This window comes from Camarhynchus parvulus, chromosome 7 (genome assembly GCF_901933205.1).
Source record: "Camarhynchus parvulus chromosome 7, STF_HiC, whole genome shotgun sequence".
Taxonomy (NCBI): Eukaryota; Metazoa; Chordata; class Aves; order Passeriformes; family Thraupidae; genus Camarhynchus; species Camarhynchus parvulus.
In genome coordinates this window covers 18,388,627-18,410,879 of record NC_044577.1, presented here as the reverse complement: position 1 = coordinate 18,410,879, position 22,253 = coordinate 18,388,627, and the positions used below count along the sequence as shown (strand labels likewise).

Genomic DNA, 22,253 nt, shown 5'->3' with positions numbered 1-22,253 from the left:
CAATCTGCTGTAGTAAGGAGTTATACTGAAGTTGCTTAAAGTCCATAACGAAAGCAGTGGATTTAGAAGTCTGAAATGAAACACAGAGGTTTCAAACTTTAAAGGACATTACTTACAAGAGAGGCAGAGAGCACAGCAGGACAGCACCAGCAAGCTCTCTCTCAAGAGCAGGATCTAGCAGAATACATCCCCTCCTCCTTTGCCTCCAGGAGAGCATGGGGTAGCATGGAAGTGAAAAGTACATGGCAGCTGGAGGAAACCTCAGGGAGCATTGCCAGTAGCATTGATGACATAGCCGTAGTCTTGTGAAGGGCTGTGGAAGAGTTGCTTCTATTTTGTTTCAACAGCTATGGAGGGGTTGTAAAGCTTTCATGTAGGGTGTTAAAAGATTTAAAAGACAAATCAAAGCAACAAGCCCAAAACATCAGAGAAAATCAGTTCAATACCATGTGGGTCTGCACTAAGTTGCGTACATGAAATATGTTTACTTAAGAGGCTGGAGGAGGAGGAGCTCTTAGTTTTTGCTTTCTGTGTGAAAGACCATTTGAAAATCTGTGTGAGGTGTGTAGTATGTATACTTACTAGTCAGGAGTACATCTCTAGATCAGAAGCATAATGTGCCAGTTGCATTATTATGACTAGTATTGAGTTTGTGATGGTCTCATGGTATAAAGGCAAGATATCTGTGCTTGGAAGCCTGCTTTTCCTTAATATATAATTTGGTCCAATAAAAGATATTACGTTTCCCTACAAATGTAGCCTGTTGCCAGAGCAGTCTAATGGTCTCAGGAATATTTCCCTTGGGTGAGTTAAAATAAAAATTGATTCCTCACAGCTGGTAAAATTCGACTGCTTGACATATAATTAATTTACAATAAATCAATATTACTTGTGATAATTACTTATAGGACTTGTTTTAAGTGTTATTTACTACTTATTTTGGAAAAATTTATAACAATGAAATAATTTTCCGATATACTATGGAAACATTTGTGTAATGGTACAAAATAAGGAACTGAAATCCAAATAAGAAAATGCAGGAATATGGAACCAATTTCAATCACAAAATTGCTTTTTATTCAATATACGAATGTGCTTGAATAGTGGAAGGAAAAGAGGGAAAGAGGCAGTGATGGAGAGATAGAGATAGATAAGTGTCACTTTGGTTTGTCTAATTCAATATCCCCCAGTGCTGCTATGTGCTATCACGAAAGGCTTTTTTGGTTTTGGTACATAGGAATTAGAAGAATATTTAATATTCTGTTTCCAATGTAAACAAGTGAAGTTGGGTTGTGTAGTGTCAGATGGAGCCCAGAAGTTCAGTTGGTTGATTTCACTTGTCTGGCACGGCTGGCAGTCTTGTTTTCCTTGCAGCAAGGGTGACAGCTTGGTGCCCCATTCATTTTCCCTGTGCAGTGCTTCTCAGCAGCGCTCACAGCCACATAAGCTGCTTGCCTGGCTCTGTCAGCTGAGCCAGCCCCGCCTCACCCCGCAGCTGCAGCCCTGCTGGCTCCAGGCTCCTTCCCGCAGGGTCAGCAGCGCTGATTGTGCATCACTCCTCTCCAGGTAGCACATCTGCACTGCTGTTGTTAGGCTGTGCTTGCAGCTCTGCTTTGTATTTACTGAGGCAAAGTGAAAGTAAGTTCACTTCTAATAATTCTCTGTAAACTTTAAAGGGTTTGATGTATTTTGCTTCACCTAAGCATGTGTGTAGCTTCCTCTCTTTGTGCAAGTCAGTATGACCACTGTCCAAATAATAGGTAGTTCTCTGTATTAACTGTTTTCCTTCTTCTGAATCCACCTTTGATCTGCTGCTGCACTTGCTGAAGTTCAGAGAAATATTTATATTGATTTCAGAACAAGCAGAATTATATCCTTGAATATAAAATGTTCTTGTCAAGATATAAGTCATCTTGGGTGTCTCTGAATTTTTGTGTTTCTGTACAACTTATAAATCCCACAGAATGCCTAGGCAGCGACTTCTCTAAATTCCCTCCACTTAGTGTGACTGATTAGTTTATGTACAATTTTCCCAGACCTGTGAATTCCCTATCCCCTCATTTTGTACCAATGTGACCCTCAGCACTATTAGTGTTGACAACCACCATCACACTTTCTGTTTCTCTGTCTGGTGTTTGAATGCTTTTCAACCTACAGCAGTATGACTAGGCATGAAATTGTGATGAAATTACAACTAAAACAAAAGATGACAGCCTGTCTCCTTAGCAACCCAGGCCACTGTGTACATGCAGCCAGCCCATGCTGGAGTGAAAGACTTGGTGTTTATTCCTGTGATGTTTTCTAGCAAATCTCAAGATAGCTACATCACCCCCTGAGGCTTTGCCATGAACATAATGTTTGCAGCAAAGCAAACTATGTCTTCTGTTTCACTTTTACAAGCAGGGGAGGATTTTGCTGGATATCAAATTGGTAAAAATTTGTGGTCTTTGCACAAGAAAAGAAAGGGAGAAGCATGTTCTGCAGTTTCAGATCATGTCTTCTGGGCTCTCTTTCTTCATACTCCCCTGGGCAGAGCAGGCCTTAGCAGTGCTGAGTGGCACTCTCAGCTCCAAAACGCCGATGAAAAGTAGAGATGTTTAAAAAAAAAAGAAGTGCCTCTGAGTTCCTGATAGAGACAGGAATATAAAGAAAGTCAATAGCCCCTTTTGGTTTGTCTCTTAAGAGATTTTTGCTCTGCAGGGAGTAGCAATAGTTTTCAAGGCAATACAGGACTGGGGCATTCCTGAGGACTTGACTGGCTTGCAAACTGCGACTTAAAGAACACTCTCTTCTTCACATTGCAAGAGAGTGTGCTCTGCTACACTGTCTTGCCAACACATTAAGGAAACTGCTGATGCACACCTTTCATCAAGGAAAAGACTGAAAAATTTGATTCTTGTTTTAAAAACTGAAATTAGTCGCATCTGCATTTCTCTGAGGGGTATAAATTGGCAAGATTCTAATAATAAGTTCCATAGAAATTGAATACTCATTTCAAACCAAAGTGATTGTTACATACATGTACATTCTGCATGATGGGTGAAGACAGTAGTTAATTTTGTATCTTTTCTGTGAGGCTAATCTCACTGTCATCAAGCTAATGGTCTAAAACATGCTGGTTTGTATGGTCCACTGGCTAAATGTCTTTTATAAAAAGAATATATATTAAGGGGAATATTTTTTCAAAAACAATCACCATAGCCTCTATAATAGAATGGAGGAGAATTTAATGGTGTCCAATTCCTCTGGGTTAGAATGGCAGTACTTTGCCATAGTATCATTATACTACCGTGTAGTGGAGGTGTATCAGTTAGGTGTGGAGCAGAAGACACAAAGATGTATTATACATTCCTTTTTCTTTGGTAGGTAATACACTGTGGAGATGAAAAAAGCTCTAAGACTTATTAGTGTAGTTTGTTAAACTTTGTAAGACCAAGATACACAGCAAAGTTTGTCATTGTCCTGTAGTTAGAAACATTTGTGATGTGCTTGTAAGGAAAGATCATGATATCTTTGAATGTGGGAGACCGGCTATGTGTGTGGCATTGTTGATGAAGAGAAGGGAGATGGAGAAATGATCTTCGTGTGACAAATTTGAAAAACACCAGATTAACTAACAAAGCTCTGGCTCTTCAAGTTGAAGGAAAAAGTCTTGGAATCCTATTTTGTGGTCATGACTTTCATTTTTCCCCTTTCTCTGGAATACTGACTGAAAAAATTGAGGAGAAGGAGTGATCTTAACACTTGTCAAAACATTGATAAAAAATCTGGAAGGGTCTTCATTTTTCTTGACTGATTTGCCCTAGGAAAAGAAAAGGAATTAACTGATGTGCAACTTTATTGCAAACCTCCCCCACCCCCAAACATTTCAGTATTATTCTAACTGTGTTCAACACCCCGATTTCTGTTCTGATAAAATAAATGATGAGTGCACTACAGTGGGGTCGTGAGTTCCAAATAAGAGAGAGAATTTCTATGGGCACGTTGGATAGAATCACTGCCAGAGTCAGGAGTGCCATTGTTAGGGGCAGTTTATGGAGAAAGTAACTAAGAGCTTAAGATGGAATCAGCAGCTTCTCCAGGAAAGGTTTTTTTATAACAGGTGGCTCTGCCAGCAGCTACTCTCTTTGCTGACCTGCATGTTGCAATCTGTGCAAAGTGTTGTTCCAAGCTGAAGCCCTAACACAGGAATGGAGAAGTAATACAGAAGTTAAAAAAATATAAAATCTCTTCTAGAACATAGGTACAGCCACCCTAGGACATGTTATTTTTATCTTAAGTACAAATTATTAAAGATACTTTATAAACTTTCATGGTTTTTCTCATAGCTTTTACTAGCAATTGCCAGGATCCAACAAATTATTTTAAAGTAATTGTTTAATTGATGAGATTTGGGAAGACAAACTTGAGACACAATTCCAAATAGTAAGAAAATTATTATTTTATTGCAGTGAAGCTGCAATTTTTGTCTCATCCCTTTGTAAATATAAAGGCTAAATTTAAACTTTGATTTGAATCTGGCATTTAGATTCAGCTGACATGAATAGTTAGTGTATTAGAATGTGATCAGTGTGCATTAAGTCTGTGATGTAAAACAGTTCTGATATCCAAGGAAAGATTCCTGCTTGCTTCCATTTTTCTTAGACAAGGTACATGGTTTTCTGTCTAAGATTTTTATAACTACTCAAATGCAGTAATACAAAACAAAACAGAAAACAAACGAACAACAACAGAAAAGGGCAGAAATTTCTGATGGAATATCCTTATCTAAAAACAAACTGTGCAAATCAGTCTATCCTCATGAATAGTCATGGAAGTTAATAAGAATAACAGCAATAGGATTCTCTGCTATTATAATAGGCCCCTGTAAGTCATTCTTGCAAAAAGAATTTGTTATTGATGTTCTTTGTATAGATATTTGAAGCATCCACCGGACCTTAATATATTTTTTTAAAAAGAGAGAAATTGTTTTTAAAGAAAACAAACAAAAGAGAAGTTCTAATTTGCTGTTACCTTTTTGTAATGTTTCTTTTGTCTGGTATATACAGGCAAAAATGATATGGATTTGATAGCTACATAGCATTTTAGACATGACTCAAAAAAGTACTTTCATGCTATATTGGATGACATGAGTTACAAATTAGATTAAAGTGTTGGTTTCTCTGCTTCTCCTCTGATAGGTCATTGCTTGTGAGCAGCAGTATGACTACTCATATGATGCTCGATGTGACGTGTGGTCCTTGGGAATAACAGCTATTGAACTGGGGGATGGAGACCCTCCTTTATTTGACATGCATCCGGTGAAAACCCTTTTTAAAATTCCAAGGTATGGCACTAGATGGCTCTCTTCACTCACTAGTTTGTTCAAAGGCAGTCCACTCAAAGGAGAACTATTTGGCAAATGTTTGCTTAAAATCCTAAGAATCTCTTCTACAAAAAGACAATAAAAATCTCTAATGTTAAAGATATTTTTTTCAGTCTGTCTTCTACAATAATTTTTATTTAGAACTCCTTGAAATTATAAAGACTTATTTATTTTATTCTAACCTTAGAATATAAAATCATATAATATCCAGGTACCTTCCTTCCAACAGAACTTTTCTTACCTACTGCTGATGAAAACGTTTATTTCAAATGGCGAAGCCAACATTTGTTTATCTAACATTATTTGTTAAATAATGTTTTCAAATATTGTTCCTTAGCCTTGGGCTTGTTTACTGTAAAAGAAAAACATACAGTTTTGACAGTGCTATGAAGCAGTCTGGCAGCAAACTGTAGTCATAATTTATTTTTTCATTTACCTGAGGATGTAAAATTTGAAGATTTGGATTGTCATCCGTGGACAATCCAATATGAATTATATTAGATTAGATATGAAAAAGGGATATAAATTCCTTTCTATATATAGTAATGTAAATTAACTGTATTATTTCATACTGTCTATATTTGATTTCATTTGTTTTCATTTCACTGAGTCTTCCTGAATAAGTGAGATTGACAGTGTGAACTAGAGTTTAGCAACAGAACAGTTATAATAATAGAGGAAATATAGAAATTGTCCATTATTGATTAGGCTGGCATGTACTAGTGTTTTCCACGTTTTGGCTAATGAAGAATCACCACTGACTTAACAGTTTAAAACCTTCAGCAATACAAGTATTTGACCTTTTGTTATCTACACAGTTATCATAGGCTTTTAAAATTTCATCTGATTGCAATTTGCATTTCTGATTAAGTCTATTTATATGCAGATGCAGTTGTGCTGAGTTCTGGCTCATACAGTTATCTCTTTCTCCCCAGCTCAGACATGAACTACCACCACTCTCCACAATTATTTATGCTGAAGCAGCAGTTGATCTTCTTGCCTTTTCTTGAGTGTAAAACATGTCTGGGCAATTAAGGCAAGGGAGGTTTCAGATTACTAAAACAATATTAAAAAATTTTATCAGTGCTCAAAACAATTTAAGAGGACAGAAGTGATACCAAAAGTAAGAGCAAGCTATAGGAAGATACAAAAAAAGAGAGCATGTAGAGTCTTTGATTTCTGTCTACAGATTACCTATTCCTCTATGTGCTGTTGCATCTCTGTATGACATAGCAAAACAAAGGTGAATTATCCATCTGATTAATCAAATAATGTGTACATTTACCAAATAGAATAGTATCAGTTTTTGAGATATTTTCCTCTGCTGTGCATTATATGAGCTATAGCCCTGCTGCTTCTAACTATACATTCTTATTGGATGAAGTGAACTATGATGAGTGCTGGGTGGCATAAGAAATGTCTGTGTGTGTTTCTGTAGACTTCATCCATTCTCAAATGGTCAAGTTTCTATGTCAGTTTAGTCATTTAGTCTCACTTTTTTCCTAGTGAGAGGCAATTGTGCTTTTAGCCTTGGCATTGAATTCCAGCACAGTGAGCAGCAGAGCTAGACCTTAGTCTTAAATGAGTATAATTTAAATCAATGAGTCTTTACTTCAACTTTATGGGATTTGAATCAACCATTAGAGGAATAGTTTTGTACTGGCAGTCAGAGCAGTTGGATACCCTCAAGATCTTTGGAGATATCTTCTTGTGTAGAACTCCAGTCAAGGACTTCTGTTAAACTTAACTGCTTCCAGGTTCACGTCTGTGTTATGTAACTTGGACCAGGCATTGTGGGAAGAAAAGATGTCTTATGCCCATTTAAATTCAGATTTTCTATCATTGGGTCAAGCAACAAAGAATGCGACTGGGGACTGAATTTATCTCAACGAAATATCTTATTTCTAGAGGACAGGTGAACCCTCAGAAATCACCAAGTGCTTAAACTTGGGCTTAAGAAAGAAGGTGATCCCACTGTGCTGCACTTCCCTCAAAGCCTGGCTAGGATTTCACAACAGGAGATGCTGCATGCTAAGCGTTTTTGAAAACATAATGTTTTTTTTGAGGTATCTAAGTATTAGCTTCATACTTTTGATAATATGGCCTGAGCTGTGAACCAGATGTTTAAGCAACTTCCCATGGTTAAACTTTTCTTGTCCTACAAAATTTGTCTGCAGCAAATATCCGATAGCAAAAGTGGAGTGAAAAGGAAAATGCTAGTTAATTTTAACATCAAATGTTTATTAGACTCTGGACCTTATTTCTATGTATATTGTGTAGGTTTAGAAGAGCAAGGGGTACAAGTTCCTGGACTAATGCCAATAAGAAAACCTCTTTCATTTGTGAACATTTTGTTGTATGAGGGTGCAATATCTTAGAAACAGTTGTGATGGCACATGCATGGGAATTTTCTTAAAACTAATGAGAAGGAGACAGCATCTTAGAGCAAATGTTAAGGTTCTGTTTTGCAATAATGCACATATTCTCTCTCATCAAAATGGATTCTTGGATCTAACTAATAAATCTCCTGAAAAGGGACCTCCAGTGCCTAGAGATAAGAGATAAATCATACTGCGAAGACACTGAACCATGAAATTATTCTGTTAACATGTCATCTGCCTAGAATATATTTTCAAATCTCCAACAGAAGGGTCTAAATTATGAAAGGAAGGTGGCCTAGCAATGTTGGTAATTTGGGAGTTGATACTTTTAACCTCTTCCATCTGCTGTCACTACTTAGGTGTGTTGGTTTTGGCAAAAATATTACAAAATGAAAGATTCTCAAATACCATTACACCTAAGCTTTTTAAAGTAAAATAGGTCCATAAATTCTTCAAACTATGTTATCTTGTGAGAAATACTACATCATCTCAGTACTATCTCTGAGGGTATCATGACAAATCACCGGCAATTAATTGAAATTTTGAAAAGTAATGGCTATAAAAAATTGTGTGGCAAAGAGGAGATAAAAATGGTACATTGTAGTCTGGAAAGAGTGGATGGGGATGTATGTACTAGTGTAAATTGAGGAATTTCAGATCATGTTGCAAAGATCTTGCTTTTCAGGATTTGTCTCTATATATAAAGTCTTTTTTACAGGGACATGGTAAAGAGCAATTTCTCTAGGCTGCGCTGACAGCTGACACTAACAGAAATTAACCCAAATTCTTCACTCATGTCTATCACTCAAGTGTTCTTCTGAGAGCAGTGGAAAGCACCTGTTTTAAAATTGATTGGTGATAAAAAATGGCTATTTGATTTTCTAACTCACAAAATCTGAGAATTAAGTGAAATTTCATTTAAAATTATCATGCTTCATTAATTCATGTTAAATAGCCAGGAGTGGAATGGAATTGAGCTTGTGAATAGTCATTGAATGGTGCAGTTTGTAACCTGTGTTGTACTGTGTTGAGACTTACAGCTCTTGGGAGTACTTATTAGTTTGAATTCGCTGATGCTTGACTGCTTCAGCAGCTGACCTGCATCCATCAGGATCAAACCACCTCCAACCCCACTGCAACTTCAGCTTTGTGGTAGTTTGTACATAGGCAGTATCTTCATACTTTCTGTGCCACCATACACTCACCTTTTATGTTGGTAAATAAACTCCAAAGAAGTTCTTCAAGAGTATTCAATTACTGTCATTTTTAAGGTATGATCGTGTCAAGAGAGAGAATAGACAATAGAATATAACTTCAGTAGACAGAGTGACTGTGGTACAGCCCATTGCACCTTCACCTTGCTCTGGTGTATGCCTGTGAGGCATCTGGTGTACTGCAGGTAGTGTCATCCATCTGAACAGCTAAGATCCATTGTGGAGACATTTGAAATACTAACATTTTCTAGCACAGCCTTTCATATTGCAGCCTCTCATATTCCAACCTTTCTGTAATTTTGCCGTCTGCATTGGTATTGACATGATCCCAATATATCATGTAGCATGCACTTTTTTTGCTGTTGCTTGGAGTGGTAAAGAAACACAAGTGTATGTTGTAGGCGAATATAGCTGAGAGTTGGTTGTTTTTGTACAACAAAATCCAAAAGAATTAATACAATTTTAGTTACTTAATATGAAGTGTTTAAACTAATTAAAGGAGTAAGCTGAAAATAGTCTCATGGTAAATAATTTGACATCAGGAATAGACTTTCAGAGCATAATGTTGTTTATTTCTGAATACGAATGTGAAGTGCAGTTGCAGCAATATGACTAATTACTTCAGAAGACCAGATTCTGCCAATGGTTATAGGTAGGTCATCATGGTGTCTGTAAAAGCTATGTTTAATTGTCTGAGGAATAAGCTGACTTTGAAACAATGTTTTATTGTCTGATACATTGGATCCCCGTTATTTTGTGATTGTAGTTTTATAGAAAATTCCAAATAATAAAAATGTAAGGTGATGTGTTACGTTTAGTGAGGAGAGCTAAATGTCCTTGGGATTCTCCTTAGTTTGTATATGAATAGCAAAGCAATTCAAGAATAGTCTATCTCTAGGTGAAAAAAAGAGATGGGTCTGTGACTAGGCATGGGAAAGACCACTACTAATTCTTCAGGAGGTTAGATACTCTCAACCCAGTGAAATATGACTAGATTTTCAAAATTATTTAAGTCCCCAAATGTGTTGTTGGGTAGCTAGAGGAATTTCCAAGAAGCACTTTGTGTTTTATTTCTGTTACAATGCTTTAAATCTCCATTCAGTGTTTATTTTTTTTGCAAAGAGTTCAGGATCAGTGGTTTCACAACAAGTGAAGCATTGATATGTTTTTGAAAATGTCAGAAAGTCTGCGTGCTTGGCTGTATTTTCTTCCATAGAATCACAGAATGGCTGAGGTTGGAAGAGATGTCTGGAGGTCATTTTGTCCAGCTGTCCTGCTCAACCTGAGTTATCTGTAGCAGATTGCCCAGGACAGTGTCCATACAGCTTTGAGTATCTGCAAGGATGGAGACTCTACAACTTGTCTGGGCAACCTGTGCCAATTCTCAGTCACTCTTACAGTGAAAAAATATTTCCTGATGTTCAGGCTGAACCTTCTGTGTTTCAGTGTGTGCACATCAACTCTTGCCCTGTCACTGGGCATCACTGAAAAGTGACAGGCTCAGTTTTCTATACTCTCTCCCTTCATGTATTTCTACATTGAGAATACCCATTTTGAGCTTTCTCTTTTCTGTGCTAAACTATCCTGCTGTCTCAACCTTTCCTCATGTGAGAGGTGTCCAGTCCCCAGATCAATCTCAGTGACTGCTGCTGGACTGTCTCCAGTAGCTTTGTGCCTCTCTGCTGCTGGGAGGCCAGAACTGGACAGTGCTCTGCATGTGGCCTCAGCAGGGCTGGTAGAAGGGCAGGGTCACCTGTCTGAGCCCCCTGCCCACCCCCTCCTAAGGCAGCCCAGGGTTCCAGCAGCCTTTGTTACCACGAGGGCACAGAACTGGCTCATGTTCACCCCGGTGTCCGCTGGAACCCCCAGTTCCTGTGGTGCAAGGCTGCTTTCCTGGTGGTCAGCCCCCAGAAAATACTGCTGCAGGGCTCTGCACTGCTTTTGCTGAACTTCTGAGGCTCCTGTTTGCTGTATCTCCAGCCTGTTGAGGTTCCTTCCCTTTGGATGGCAGCACAACCCTGTGGTGTATCAGACATTCCTCACAGGTGGGAACATGAGCAAACTTGGTGAGGGTGCACTCTGGCTCATCATTAATGAAGATGCTGAATGGGACCATTTTTACCCCTGCAGTACACCTCTAGTGGTGGATGTAGGTTTCTGGATGTTTCTATGATTTGGCAGTACATGTGTTAAGTCCACAGGGAAACAGTTTTGTACTAAGAGGAGAAGATATTTTAGTTTTGTTACTGTCACTGTCTCAGAGTATGCAGCAGTGCCAAAAGACTTCAGGGCAAGGGCTCTGCCCTTATAAGGATGTACAGGACTTATTCATTACTAATTCATTCCTAACAGGTATATGAATTGATAAAACGTCAAATGCATCCTTGGGTTTAAATATCAGATTCAAATAGATTTGTGCCAGGGTTTACCAGAGTAGTGAGTACATTGTAGTACTTTTACCTTCATTGTATCATCTTTATTTAAGAAGCAGAGAGCAATTTCTAAGACTGTTCCAAGTCTGCATCTATAACTAGGCTTTTAAGTCTGGCAGTAGATCTAGAAATTGAAGTGTATGCAGTTAGCAGCTATATCATAGCAAAATGGGGTCTGTTTTCCATTTACCTTATGGCATTTTAATATATTTGAGAAAGTGGTAGAATATTACAAGTATTTTTATATATTAAATAAGGCAATAGGGAATTAGCCCGAAAATTAAATCATCTTGGTGCAATTTCCCTCCTTTCCTTCCTTTAACTGTCCAGTTATCACATAACTTACCTACAACTGCCTGTTTCTCATTGATTTTGTCTTTCTCTTCCTTTTTGTAAGTCATTTACAGATAGAATTTGATTTTGCCAGTGCATTCTTTGTTCATATGTATTCATAGCCTAATTTCAGCAAGTAATTGTAATTTGTGCTCTGTGGCTTGCTGTTGAATAGTCTGTTGTAAGCATTTACTGTTTTAGTTGTTAAGGAGGACTTCACCTGCACAGTATGTTTCTGATTTTTGATTCATTAATAGTCTCTCCTCCAACTGGCTTTCTCATGAATAGAAGGGTGCTTTTTATAGGTACGTTCTTTGGTGCTTATTTAAAAGAGACTGTTTCACCAAACGTTTCCTGCCAGTATAGTTGTTGCTAGAACACAGAAGAGCTGAAATGTATGCAGCTGAAATGAGTTCATCAGGAAACTCAAATAATTGTGAAAATAAACGTGCTCAGCTCTCAACCATTTTCTGAGCAAGCAAAAAAAAAAAATAGACTTCTGATGCTCTGTGTTACTCTCCATGCTGCACTCAACTGCCTCTAAACCCGAGGTGGAAGCTGAGATACCTGACAGATGTTTTTAGTGACTCCATATGCAGTTAATTTTGTGCATTAAATGCACATAAACTGTTTTAGTCATCCAGTTTCTAAACAAATTATTACTTTTCAAAATCCATTGCATAAGTAATAACAGACTGCTGAGATACTGTGAATGCCATTTTGTTTTGCTCTAGTGGAAAATTTCTTGCTGACAAGGTCAAGCCTTGCAGTCTGAGAGCAATCATGTGATGAAAGGCACATCCAGCAGGAGGAGAGGTGGGAGATGGACATCTACTGTTGTCTCCTTCAAAAGTGAGGATTTGAAATATGTTTCAGTCAGATTTAGGGGATAGAGCTGACCTAGCAAATCTTGCTTTTATTATTGTAGACTAAAATTATGTTGGTTTTAGTGTGCTTTGAAGACTGCTCCCTGTTTCTTGACAGGACTACAGTAGTTAACAGCATTGTCTGTAGTTGTCTTTTGGCAGTAATACTGTCAGTGTAATCCTTGCACAGAGTATATACTGATTTTTAAGGAGATTCATGCTGTGGTGCACAGTAAAGTGGAGGTTGCAGTGGAGAAGATGTAGCATGGCTGCTTTTTATTTCTAGTGCAGCAAAATACTTGTGCTCTGCATTTAAAATGAGTTTGAAGAAAATCTCACAATTGTTACAACCAATTTTCCACTATTTACCCCAGGGAATAGCCTCCTTTCAGGTAGATAGCTCACATGTAGTGTTGCATTGCCCTGAGACATTTAATCTTCAGGTATTTTTTTATGATTGATTGATATACATTGTTATAGAGATAGATTTCTCAGGATAAAAATAATTAGGATAGTCTAGGAGTCAAGTTGCTCAGCAAACAACTAGGTAGCTATATTTTCAACATATAAGCCTACATTGTTACCATAGGTTCCTGAGAGGCTGCTGATGCTTAATAGATAAGGTTTGGATAGATTACCTGCAGTACTAAACAATTTACTGGGAACAGAAAATGGGCTTCAAATACAGTCTAGAAATGAAACATCACAATTATTTGAGGTACTCTGTAACCTTGGAAACAATTGGGAGCAGTGACATCAGCAACAATTATGTGCTATTTTGTCTTCAGTTTATCACCAAGGTAACCAGAGCAGGTTTCCCTGCTTGAAATTTTAAGAATGTCATGGTCTGGTATTAAGTGAACCTTCATGAAGCAGACTACTTAGGGTCTGTTAAAATTGCACTCTGCTTCCATTTTAAAATGAAATCCTTCAGGATTTAAATTGTGTAAACTCCTGTGGGTTTTGGGGTTTTTTCCTTTTTTCCCCCCTTTTTTTTCCTATGAAACAGCTGCAGGCAAATAAAGCCTTAGTTACTGTGCTAAATTCTCTAAATACTGGAAAGAAGGAAAATTTATTTCCTTATTGATTCCTTTTTGTGGCCTCCAAATACCAAGTATTGCAACTGCATACAAAGGTTGCAAATAGCATGATGTTATTTTTGGGCATGGGATTTACCCACAGTGGAGGAGACATGATGTTCCCACACTGAACTTCCTTGAGGGGAGCTCTACATTGAAGTCTAGTTTCACAAGAGACTTGTATTCACTGCTGCCAGAGGAAGATACTGGATGACTTAGATTTCCTGGCTATCAAACATCCATAGTCAGCCTACCTTACCTTGTGGTTGTGCCACATGATAACCATCTTCATGCTTAGTCCAGAGAGGTGTTTGGTTTTTTGCAGTGGATTTGCAAAAGGTGATGTTTGAATTGAAGTCTTATTGCATGGTAGAAAACCTGTACTCCCCTTTTTAATTGCTTTCTGATTGGAAAGTTATGGGGTGCTAGAGCTGTAATGCTGACTGGCAGGTTACTCAGACCATACAGTCTCTTGTGTGTGTGGCTAAATTTTAGTGAGAGGTATTTATATGAAATGGTGATAAAGCTTTTCTGTCAGTCATGGAGAAAAAAGAGGAGACTGCAAAAAAGTTGTTTTTTGAAGTCTGGAACAGTGTCTTGGTTGAAAGTCATATCAGTGCTATAAATTTTCATTCATAACACTTTACTATTTTGCCTGAGATGTCTTACCTTGTCAAACATCTTTTTTTGCATGTGTCTTTATCCCTAGGTTGCTGCCCATGCCAAACACAGCCTTGTGTTCTGTTGAGTTATTGTGCATTTAACAGGTGGCTTTGCAGGGCCCTTGCTGTACAGGCAACTTCTTGTACTTGTGCCTTGGAAATACAAGTTAGAACTTAATGTTTGAAGGAAAGATATAAAATTCTGTTCTGGTTTATAGTGCAGTCCTAAAGAAGTGAAACTTCATTACATGCCATTAGCCTTGTGGGGTTCCAAAGTAAGCTTTATAGCCTATGTATAATATTAGAGTTCAGTAGCCTACATCATTTATAATGAATTGAGCCAAGTAAATTAAATTAGATTTTTGCATGAACAAAAGATAATCTCTTCACATAGTTTGGTATTGCAGTGTGAATGAGGCACCTTGTACATTTTACAGTTCCAGAGACTTTCATGGGGTGAAGTTGAAAAACAGATGCCTTTTCTCTATTCAAAATAGAATATTGATGTTCATATTTATAAAGGAATTAATTAACTGGCTGATAGAAGCAGAAGAACGAGAAAGTGAACTTTTTAGGTACTAGCCACATTCTAGCAAGATTGTAATTATCCTTAGGATTGTAATGAATGTGTGTTGGTAATTTTTTTGTAATAAAAAGTGACCAAATACCTATGTGCTTTGCTCTGTAAAGTAATTTTCAGAAATATGCAATAAAAAGCAATCACACTATTTGCAAACATATTTGGTGAAAAGGAGCTGGGCTTTGAAAGGTATTGATTTGCTTGTTGCAGTTATCACTTTGATTAATGTTAAGATTTTATGCAGTATATTTAATAATAACTCAAGGTTAGTGCAGTGATAATGCTCTACACATATCTGCACATTTACTATTGACAATTAGTGGCTTATATTTCTTTCCTATCAGAGATATAGTCATAAGTTAGAACTCATAAAATTTTTAAAGAAATATTTATTGGAGTAGGCATTGGTCATAGATCTTTATAACTCCAGTATTCAGGGAGTAATAATGATTTTAGTGGGTTTATTTCATGATCATGAAATGCTGTTTAGATTTCTGTTGTACTGCAGCTTCTCCCAAGAGTTCCTACAGGAGGTGCAAGTTTCCACAACTGTCATGAGGCCAAGGAAAAACTCCCTGGCAAGACTCTAAGTAGTGCATTCTCTGCAGAGAGGCCACATTTTACGTGTGAACTAACTGGAATGTAGTCAGATTAGATGACTTTGCAATGCTAAGTTTGTGAATGTTATGGTGCTGGTGGAAGAAATAGCAAGCAGAGAAATGGAGAAAGGAAATAGAGGAGGGGGAAAATGGTAAATAATGATGAAGGCCTGGTGCAATGGCCTGGGTTAGTTCTATGCTAAGATTCAGTATTTATATATGGCTAAATGTGATCTTGGGAGTGTAGGGATACAAAGCAGTTGCCATGTTCAAGAGCTGGGTTTCAAAGTGCTAACTTCCATGATAACTGAAGAGTCCTTACTGAAATTTGACTGAAAATGAATTTGAAGTGTGAAGACCTGAGAAAATAAAGCCTTGAGAAACCTGAGCTGAACTTATAAATGGTCCTGCTGTGAGCAGGAGGTTGGAATAGAGACCTTCTGAGGTCCTTTTCAGCCTGTGTTAGTCTGTGCTGTGGAGAAAAACGTTCACTTCATCCATATGGGGGTTTCAGGAGGAATTTAAGTAGTAAACAGGATAGTTTACTTGCTTAGCCAGTCTGAATAAACAATTACTGGACTAATTTGTCTATTATTGTTAGTAACCCTTAAAAATTTGCATTGAAAGCGTACAGATATAAAGGTACAAAAAGTTTGAAGACTGAAAAAAAGCTGGTAAAACTTATCAAAACCAAGTGAATTTTCCAAGGCACATGTAATTTTTTTACAGAGGTCTATATTTGCTTTATTGAAAAAGTGTCAGCATTTTTATAGTGTATCCAAAAAAAAGAAGTAACTTGAACATGGCCCTGATCATCTCTAACATGTAAGATCTCTAAGATATAAAGTATATATCTAAGATTTTGAAGACTGGCATTTTAATCTACTTGGCAAATGAATGTTTAGATCCCATGAATGAGAGCTGTATTTGCAAAAAAAAAGAAAAAAAGAAAGGTATGTCTGTGAGAACAGAGGAAGCAACAAAGCAATTCCTGTGCTCCTGGAAAGGGAGCACTCACTTTTCTTTCTGAGTAAACCTTTCTTCAGTAGCTTGGACAGCAGCAGGGGCAAGGAACATTTCTCCTTTTGAGTGAGTTGGTATCTCTGCTTTGACATCCAGCACCACAGTCTCTGAGAGCATTAGGAAAAAAATAGTAGTAACATCTTTCATCTTTCTACTTGGCTGACTGAAGGGATTGACTTTATGCAGTTTAGTTCAGTTAAATTAGCTAAAATGTGCCTGCTAGGTTTCTTCATTCTCAGTACAGTTTTATCAGATTCCTTCCTATCAGACTGTTCACATATTAGTACAAGTGCTGGATAAAGATGTTTTGAATTACAATAAGGTAGATTCATTGGGCAAGTTGATGATCCATGTTCTGTTGCCAGCTCCCAAACACGTCAGATTTTAGAGCAGGCAGCATCTGCTTGAGCTGTCTGGGGACACAAAAAGAGCAGAAAAAGTCTTAAATTGCAACAAAACCAGAGATCTGCGTTTATGAAAGTATAATTCTCTTCTTTGTTTAGCCATTCTATGTGTTATTTAAAATTGAGTGCTCATGTCATGTTAAAAAGTATGTAATCACCTTAGTTACTCGTAATTAATTACTGAGAGAAAATTCCGGAAGGAAGGAAGAATTGTGTTCCATCTTATACCCTCTATTTTTATCGTAGATGGATTTTTACTTCTCTATCCTAGTTTTGCCTTTGGGGATTTTGGTTTTTGTTATTATCATCTTTTTTGTCCCTCATTTTTACTTTTTGCTCTTCTGACTTTGTTAGTACTTTGATATTTTTCCCAATCTTGGCATTGGCTTTTTCCTTTTGCCAAGGTGCTGCTTCCCATATTCGAAATGTTCCCATGTCCTATGTCTGTCATTTACCATTGCTTCTTTCAATTCTTCATTTTCTCTGAATTTTTAAACTTATCCAGGAGATACTACTTTATAGAGCTTACCATAGAATATTCAGCATGAGGTGAGGATTAAATCTTGCATTAAAAGAAAAAAATCCCCCCTCTTGATCTTCATGTGTTCCATGATATTTTAATAGATCAGCTCTGTAGCAGTTTTGGTCTCTTCTTGCATCACTGATTGCTTTGCTACACATTACATCCATCACTAGCAGCTCTTACCTTCCATGTGGTTGAGCTACCTTTATTCTTTCCTGGATTCTCCAGCTTACATGAGTCAATATTTTCCCCAAGCTATTTTCCATGGCCTGTCCAACTGTTTCAAGGAACACATGAGTTTTACATTAGCATCTTTACAGGTTTATTGGGATGCAGTCTTACTGTATTATAGTCATTTAGTTTTGCCTAAGAGAGGGTTTATTTGATTTGCTGTCATTGGACCTTTTTGGTAATGAATAAATTTTTCATGTTTCTTATACTATGTTTATTAGTCTTCACCCCAGTTGTAATGTACAGGTATTCCTAAGCCATGCAGGTTAGGGTTTTTTTTTAACAGACAAAAATTCAACTATTTTAGAATAAAGCTTATTGGATGGAATAGGAGAGGGAACAAATACATTTCATTCCACACACAGTCCTCTTGCTCAGAAGACATATTACCTTAAATGATAATTCCTTTTTTAAAAACATGGTACTCTTACACATCTTGCACATTTCTTTAGGTTTCAGCATTTATTCAGTCTATTGCTTCGGAATATTTATAATGATCGTCCTAATGGTTCATTGGAAATGTGCCACCTTGAACTAATGTATTCCTTCTGCAAGTGTTTATTTCTGAACTAGACTGGCAGAGCTATCAGAATAATACCAGTTCATACAATACTAAGCTGAAAAACGTAATAAAGTTTGAGTCATAACATACAAAGATCCTTAATTCCATAGAAAGTGCAGGGTTTAAGTGCTTGCTTTTGCTGAATGTAGTGATTGAGTGGCATGTTCAGTACCAGTCACATAATCATGTGGTAATAAACTTCTTTTATGGGGTTACTGTTAGGTTTATTTGTACTTCTGTAGGGCCTCAACTAAGAAAATGCTTGTCTTTGTGAAGTGGAAGGAGAAGAAGGTGTCTTCCTCTTTGAAGGTAAGAGTCACCATGGCATGACAGGGCCTTTGCTCTGCTTTGCCCTCCTGGGCAGAGGGAGATCTCGGCAGGAGCACAGGACTGTGGTACACTGTTCCATGGCAGACTCCAAATGGTCTAGTTCTTCCCTTGGCAATCTTCCTATGCTTAAAAGAAACAGTTTGTAACATCCCTCTGTGTCTTTCTTGAGCCAACTTTTAGCTTTCCAAGAGTGGATCTGCTTCACTGGGCAGGGCTTTCAGGCAGGTGTCCCACTCACTCCACTGGTTAATGTACAGTGGGAGTGTGAAATACACACAGTTCAGGAATTGTCCTTAGAAATTTGTCTGTGGGATTTTCATTTTTTAGATGTAAGAAGATATTTCACTTCTCCATAAATTTCTACAAATATGCTGTGTAATTGCAGTATTTTAATATTCCAGCTACAGAAGTGCAGTGTCTAGACACCACCATATGTATTTCAGTCAGGCACAGAAGTATTGCTGTCCTATTTTCATTTCTTTGGCAGCTGACATTCTACTGCTTTGCAAATTCACAGAGCAATGATTTTAATAGAAAAGCAAAATACTACATTGCACTAAAGATGAGAACTGATTATAAATAAAAATTGTTATTCTTACTTCCCCTGTTTCAATTGCTCTTAATTTGCTTGTGCCTCTTTAACTCTCTGAAACTTCTGTGAATAAATGAGATAACAAAGCATAATTATAAGTCAGTTGTGCTGAATTTTTGGTTGGAAGCTTGACCACTGGAATGCAAAGCTGTATGTTTTCCCCTCCGTCCAAAAATATTTCTGAAATGAAACACTTGTTTCTGTCTCAGTGAAACCAGAAACTGAAACTGGAAACTGAAGAATAAATGACAGAAATAAAAGATGCCTTGTCAGGTTCTGAAAAAGGCTAATGAAACCTTGCAGATGCCAAATCTGACTGAAACCAGTGGCCTGTGAATTGCAATGTTCAGGGGAAAAAGTCAAAGATAATCCAGATGTTCCCAAGCAGAACACTTTGCAATACTTTTACATCTATTTCTTTCTGTTTGTATGGACTAAAAAAAAATTACATAACTGAGATTTGGTTTGATACATTTTCTGAAGGTCATTATTTGACCTTCAAGATAATTTAGAGTGCTTAGCACATTTTTCTGTCTGTACTCATTACTTTAAAGGTGGTGTTTATCAGATACATAGCGTTTTGAATCACAGATTGTTCCTGTGGTGGAGGTTTCTTAGAAAGCCTCTTTTGACAGCCTTTTTGTAGTCTTCCTGAAGCACCTCTCTTTTGGCAATACATAAAGTGAATCTTGACAGTCAAAAGGAGATTGTGCATAATTCTGGAACTGACTACCTTTTACCATTTATTTTTGCTCATTATTTTCTGCCTGATGAACTATTATAAGCAGGAGACTTGTGAATAAATCTTGATTTAAGTGTGCTTTAAAGAGCTAGTTGATATTTTGTTCATTGGTGGGTTTGAATTTGTTTTGCAGCTGAGCCCATATTTCATTGTTAATCTGCTAAGTCACCTACTCAGTGGCAGCAAAATTAATAGTCATGTAAAAACATAAGCAAAAAGAAGCAAATGTGTATCTATGTGTTTTAGATTACATAGCCATCATTCTCTTCTGAGAGAGGGAAAACAGGTATCCAGTCTGGTTTTTACTAGATCAGGAGCCTGTATTAAAAAAAAAAAAACCAAAAAAACCAAAGCCAAAAAAGTGCATTACTGCTCTTGACCTTTCCAGGTAATTAGAATCCTGCAGTCTATTTAACTTTCAATTCAATATAAATTCCTCATATGCTGTTGGATTGAGTCCAGACTTCTGTAACTGTGTATAGCCTATGGAAAATTCCAGTGAAGGGGGAATATCAGATAACTCTGTTTCTGTAATTAAAAGATAGTAAAATACTTAAGCAAGAAGAATATTTTTGTTTCAGTAATGAGGCAGCAATGTCTTGTGTTCTACTTGGTTTTAACCAATTCTTTTCCCTCAGTAGATTTTGGTCTTGGTTTAAAGCAGCATAGCCTTGCTAGAATTAAGGTGCTTAAACATTATTTGAATAGATATATGGCTTTGATAATTCTAGAAGAGAGGTTGTTGAAGTTGTAAGTTAACACTTTTGAATTAGATATTTACAGAAGAAAAGGAGTCCTCAGAGAAAAGGGAGGGGGAGAGTGAGAAAGGAGATGACACTGTTTAGAAGTGACTCAATTGCTAGTGAAAAGGGGTCTAGAGAGCAAACTCAGCAGGAGCATACTCCTTCTTCCCCCTTTCCTCCAAACTTCCCCTAGGATGTACTGCATCTTTCATTTTGACAGAACAAAGATAATTTTACCTGTGTTCCCTAGGGGCTCAGGAAAGGGACATTACTGGAAGACTTTCCAGTCTAGTAAGGACTTCTGATTGCTGTCTGTTACTGGTTGCTCAAGCTGGCAGTGATTAAATAAAAAATAGAAATCTGAGGGCAGTCAAAAGAGACTTCAGGGCCTTGAGACAATTGATTGAAGGGTCAGGAGCACAGATAGTGATTTTGTGAATCCTTCCAGTAGCAAGGAATAATATTGATAAGAATAGGCAGATCCATCAGGTCAATGCAAGGCTCTGAGACTGGTTTAATTGGAAAAATTGTGAGTTTATTGACCGTGGGATGATCTGTTCAACACCTGGTCGACTATCACCTGAGGGGGATATGCCTCTCTCAAAGGGGAAAAAAATAGCTCTAGCAGAGGAGCTAGCAAGAACTCATTGACTGAACTTCAGCTTGAAAGAGGGAAAAGGAACATACCAGTAATGAGTAATGGGATGGTGTGCCAAAACTTGGGAAAATGAGTAATCATAGGATCCCTCAATCTGCTTCATGAGACATTGGCTACAAAGTACAGCACTGAAGTGTTTCTAGACTGGTGCATTTTGGATCCCCCTAGATTACTCAATTGGCAGACAATTGCATTGCGCCTGGAGCTATTTTGCCACAGTCCTGTGCTTCTGATATAGTTTCCAGTTTTGCTGTAAATCCTGTGTTCTTTCTGATCTCCTGGTCTCTTGAGCCAATTGCTGCTGTGGTTCCCAGCCATGGAGGCTCCATGTAACAGCATTCAGATTGGTGATATCTTTCCACTAAAAAAGCAACCTAAAAGCAACTTCAAAGGCCTGCCTCTATATACAGGGATGATTTTGTACTGATTCTCCACTTCTCCAAGTTCCTACAGTTTCTATCTTAACTTCACAGAGCTGATAACAGTACACTGCTTCCTGCTGAGTGGACTTTGGTGAAATATATTAATGGAAGTCAGTTGAACTTCAGTGGACTTTAGTAGGAGACAGATGAATAGGAGAGTGTTTAGGGTCTGAAATTTTCTTTCAGATCAGTGAACACCTCTTATTAATGTGAATGGGACACAAACCAAGTGTATCAGGAAGTCTTCTGAGCTCTTTTGAGAATTACCTGGTTATTTTTGGAGGATTACACAAGGTGGAGAGTCCTGCTCTGGAGTGGTAGGACTTTAAACTTGTAGGAGAATTTATATGGTATTAATTATTGTCAATTATTCATGTCTTTTAATAAAATAATCCTTTTTCTTTTGTAAGGGAATCTTATTCACTTAGTGTTTTGAAATATGCCTGGAAAGTGTATTTTTATGTAAAAACCAGCTGTGTATAAACCTAGGAAACTGTTAACAGAACTGTAGT

General features: G+C 37.5%; 1 protein-coding gene across 1 annotated transcript in view; it reads left to right on the top strand.

Annotated features, from left to right (window-relative positions):
* MYO3B (myosin IIIB) overlaps nt 1–22,253 on the top strand; it is a 192,013-nt gene that overhangs the window by 40,763 nt on the left and 128,997 nt on the right. Inside the window, exon 9 of the mRNA XM_030952691.1 lies at nt 5,181–5,326. Coding sequence (XP_030808551.1) covers nt 5,181–5,326 — 146 coding nt within the window. The remainder of the gene's footprint in view (nt 1–5,180; nt 5,327–22,253) is intronic.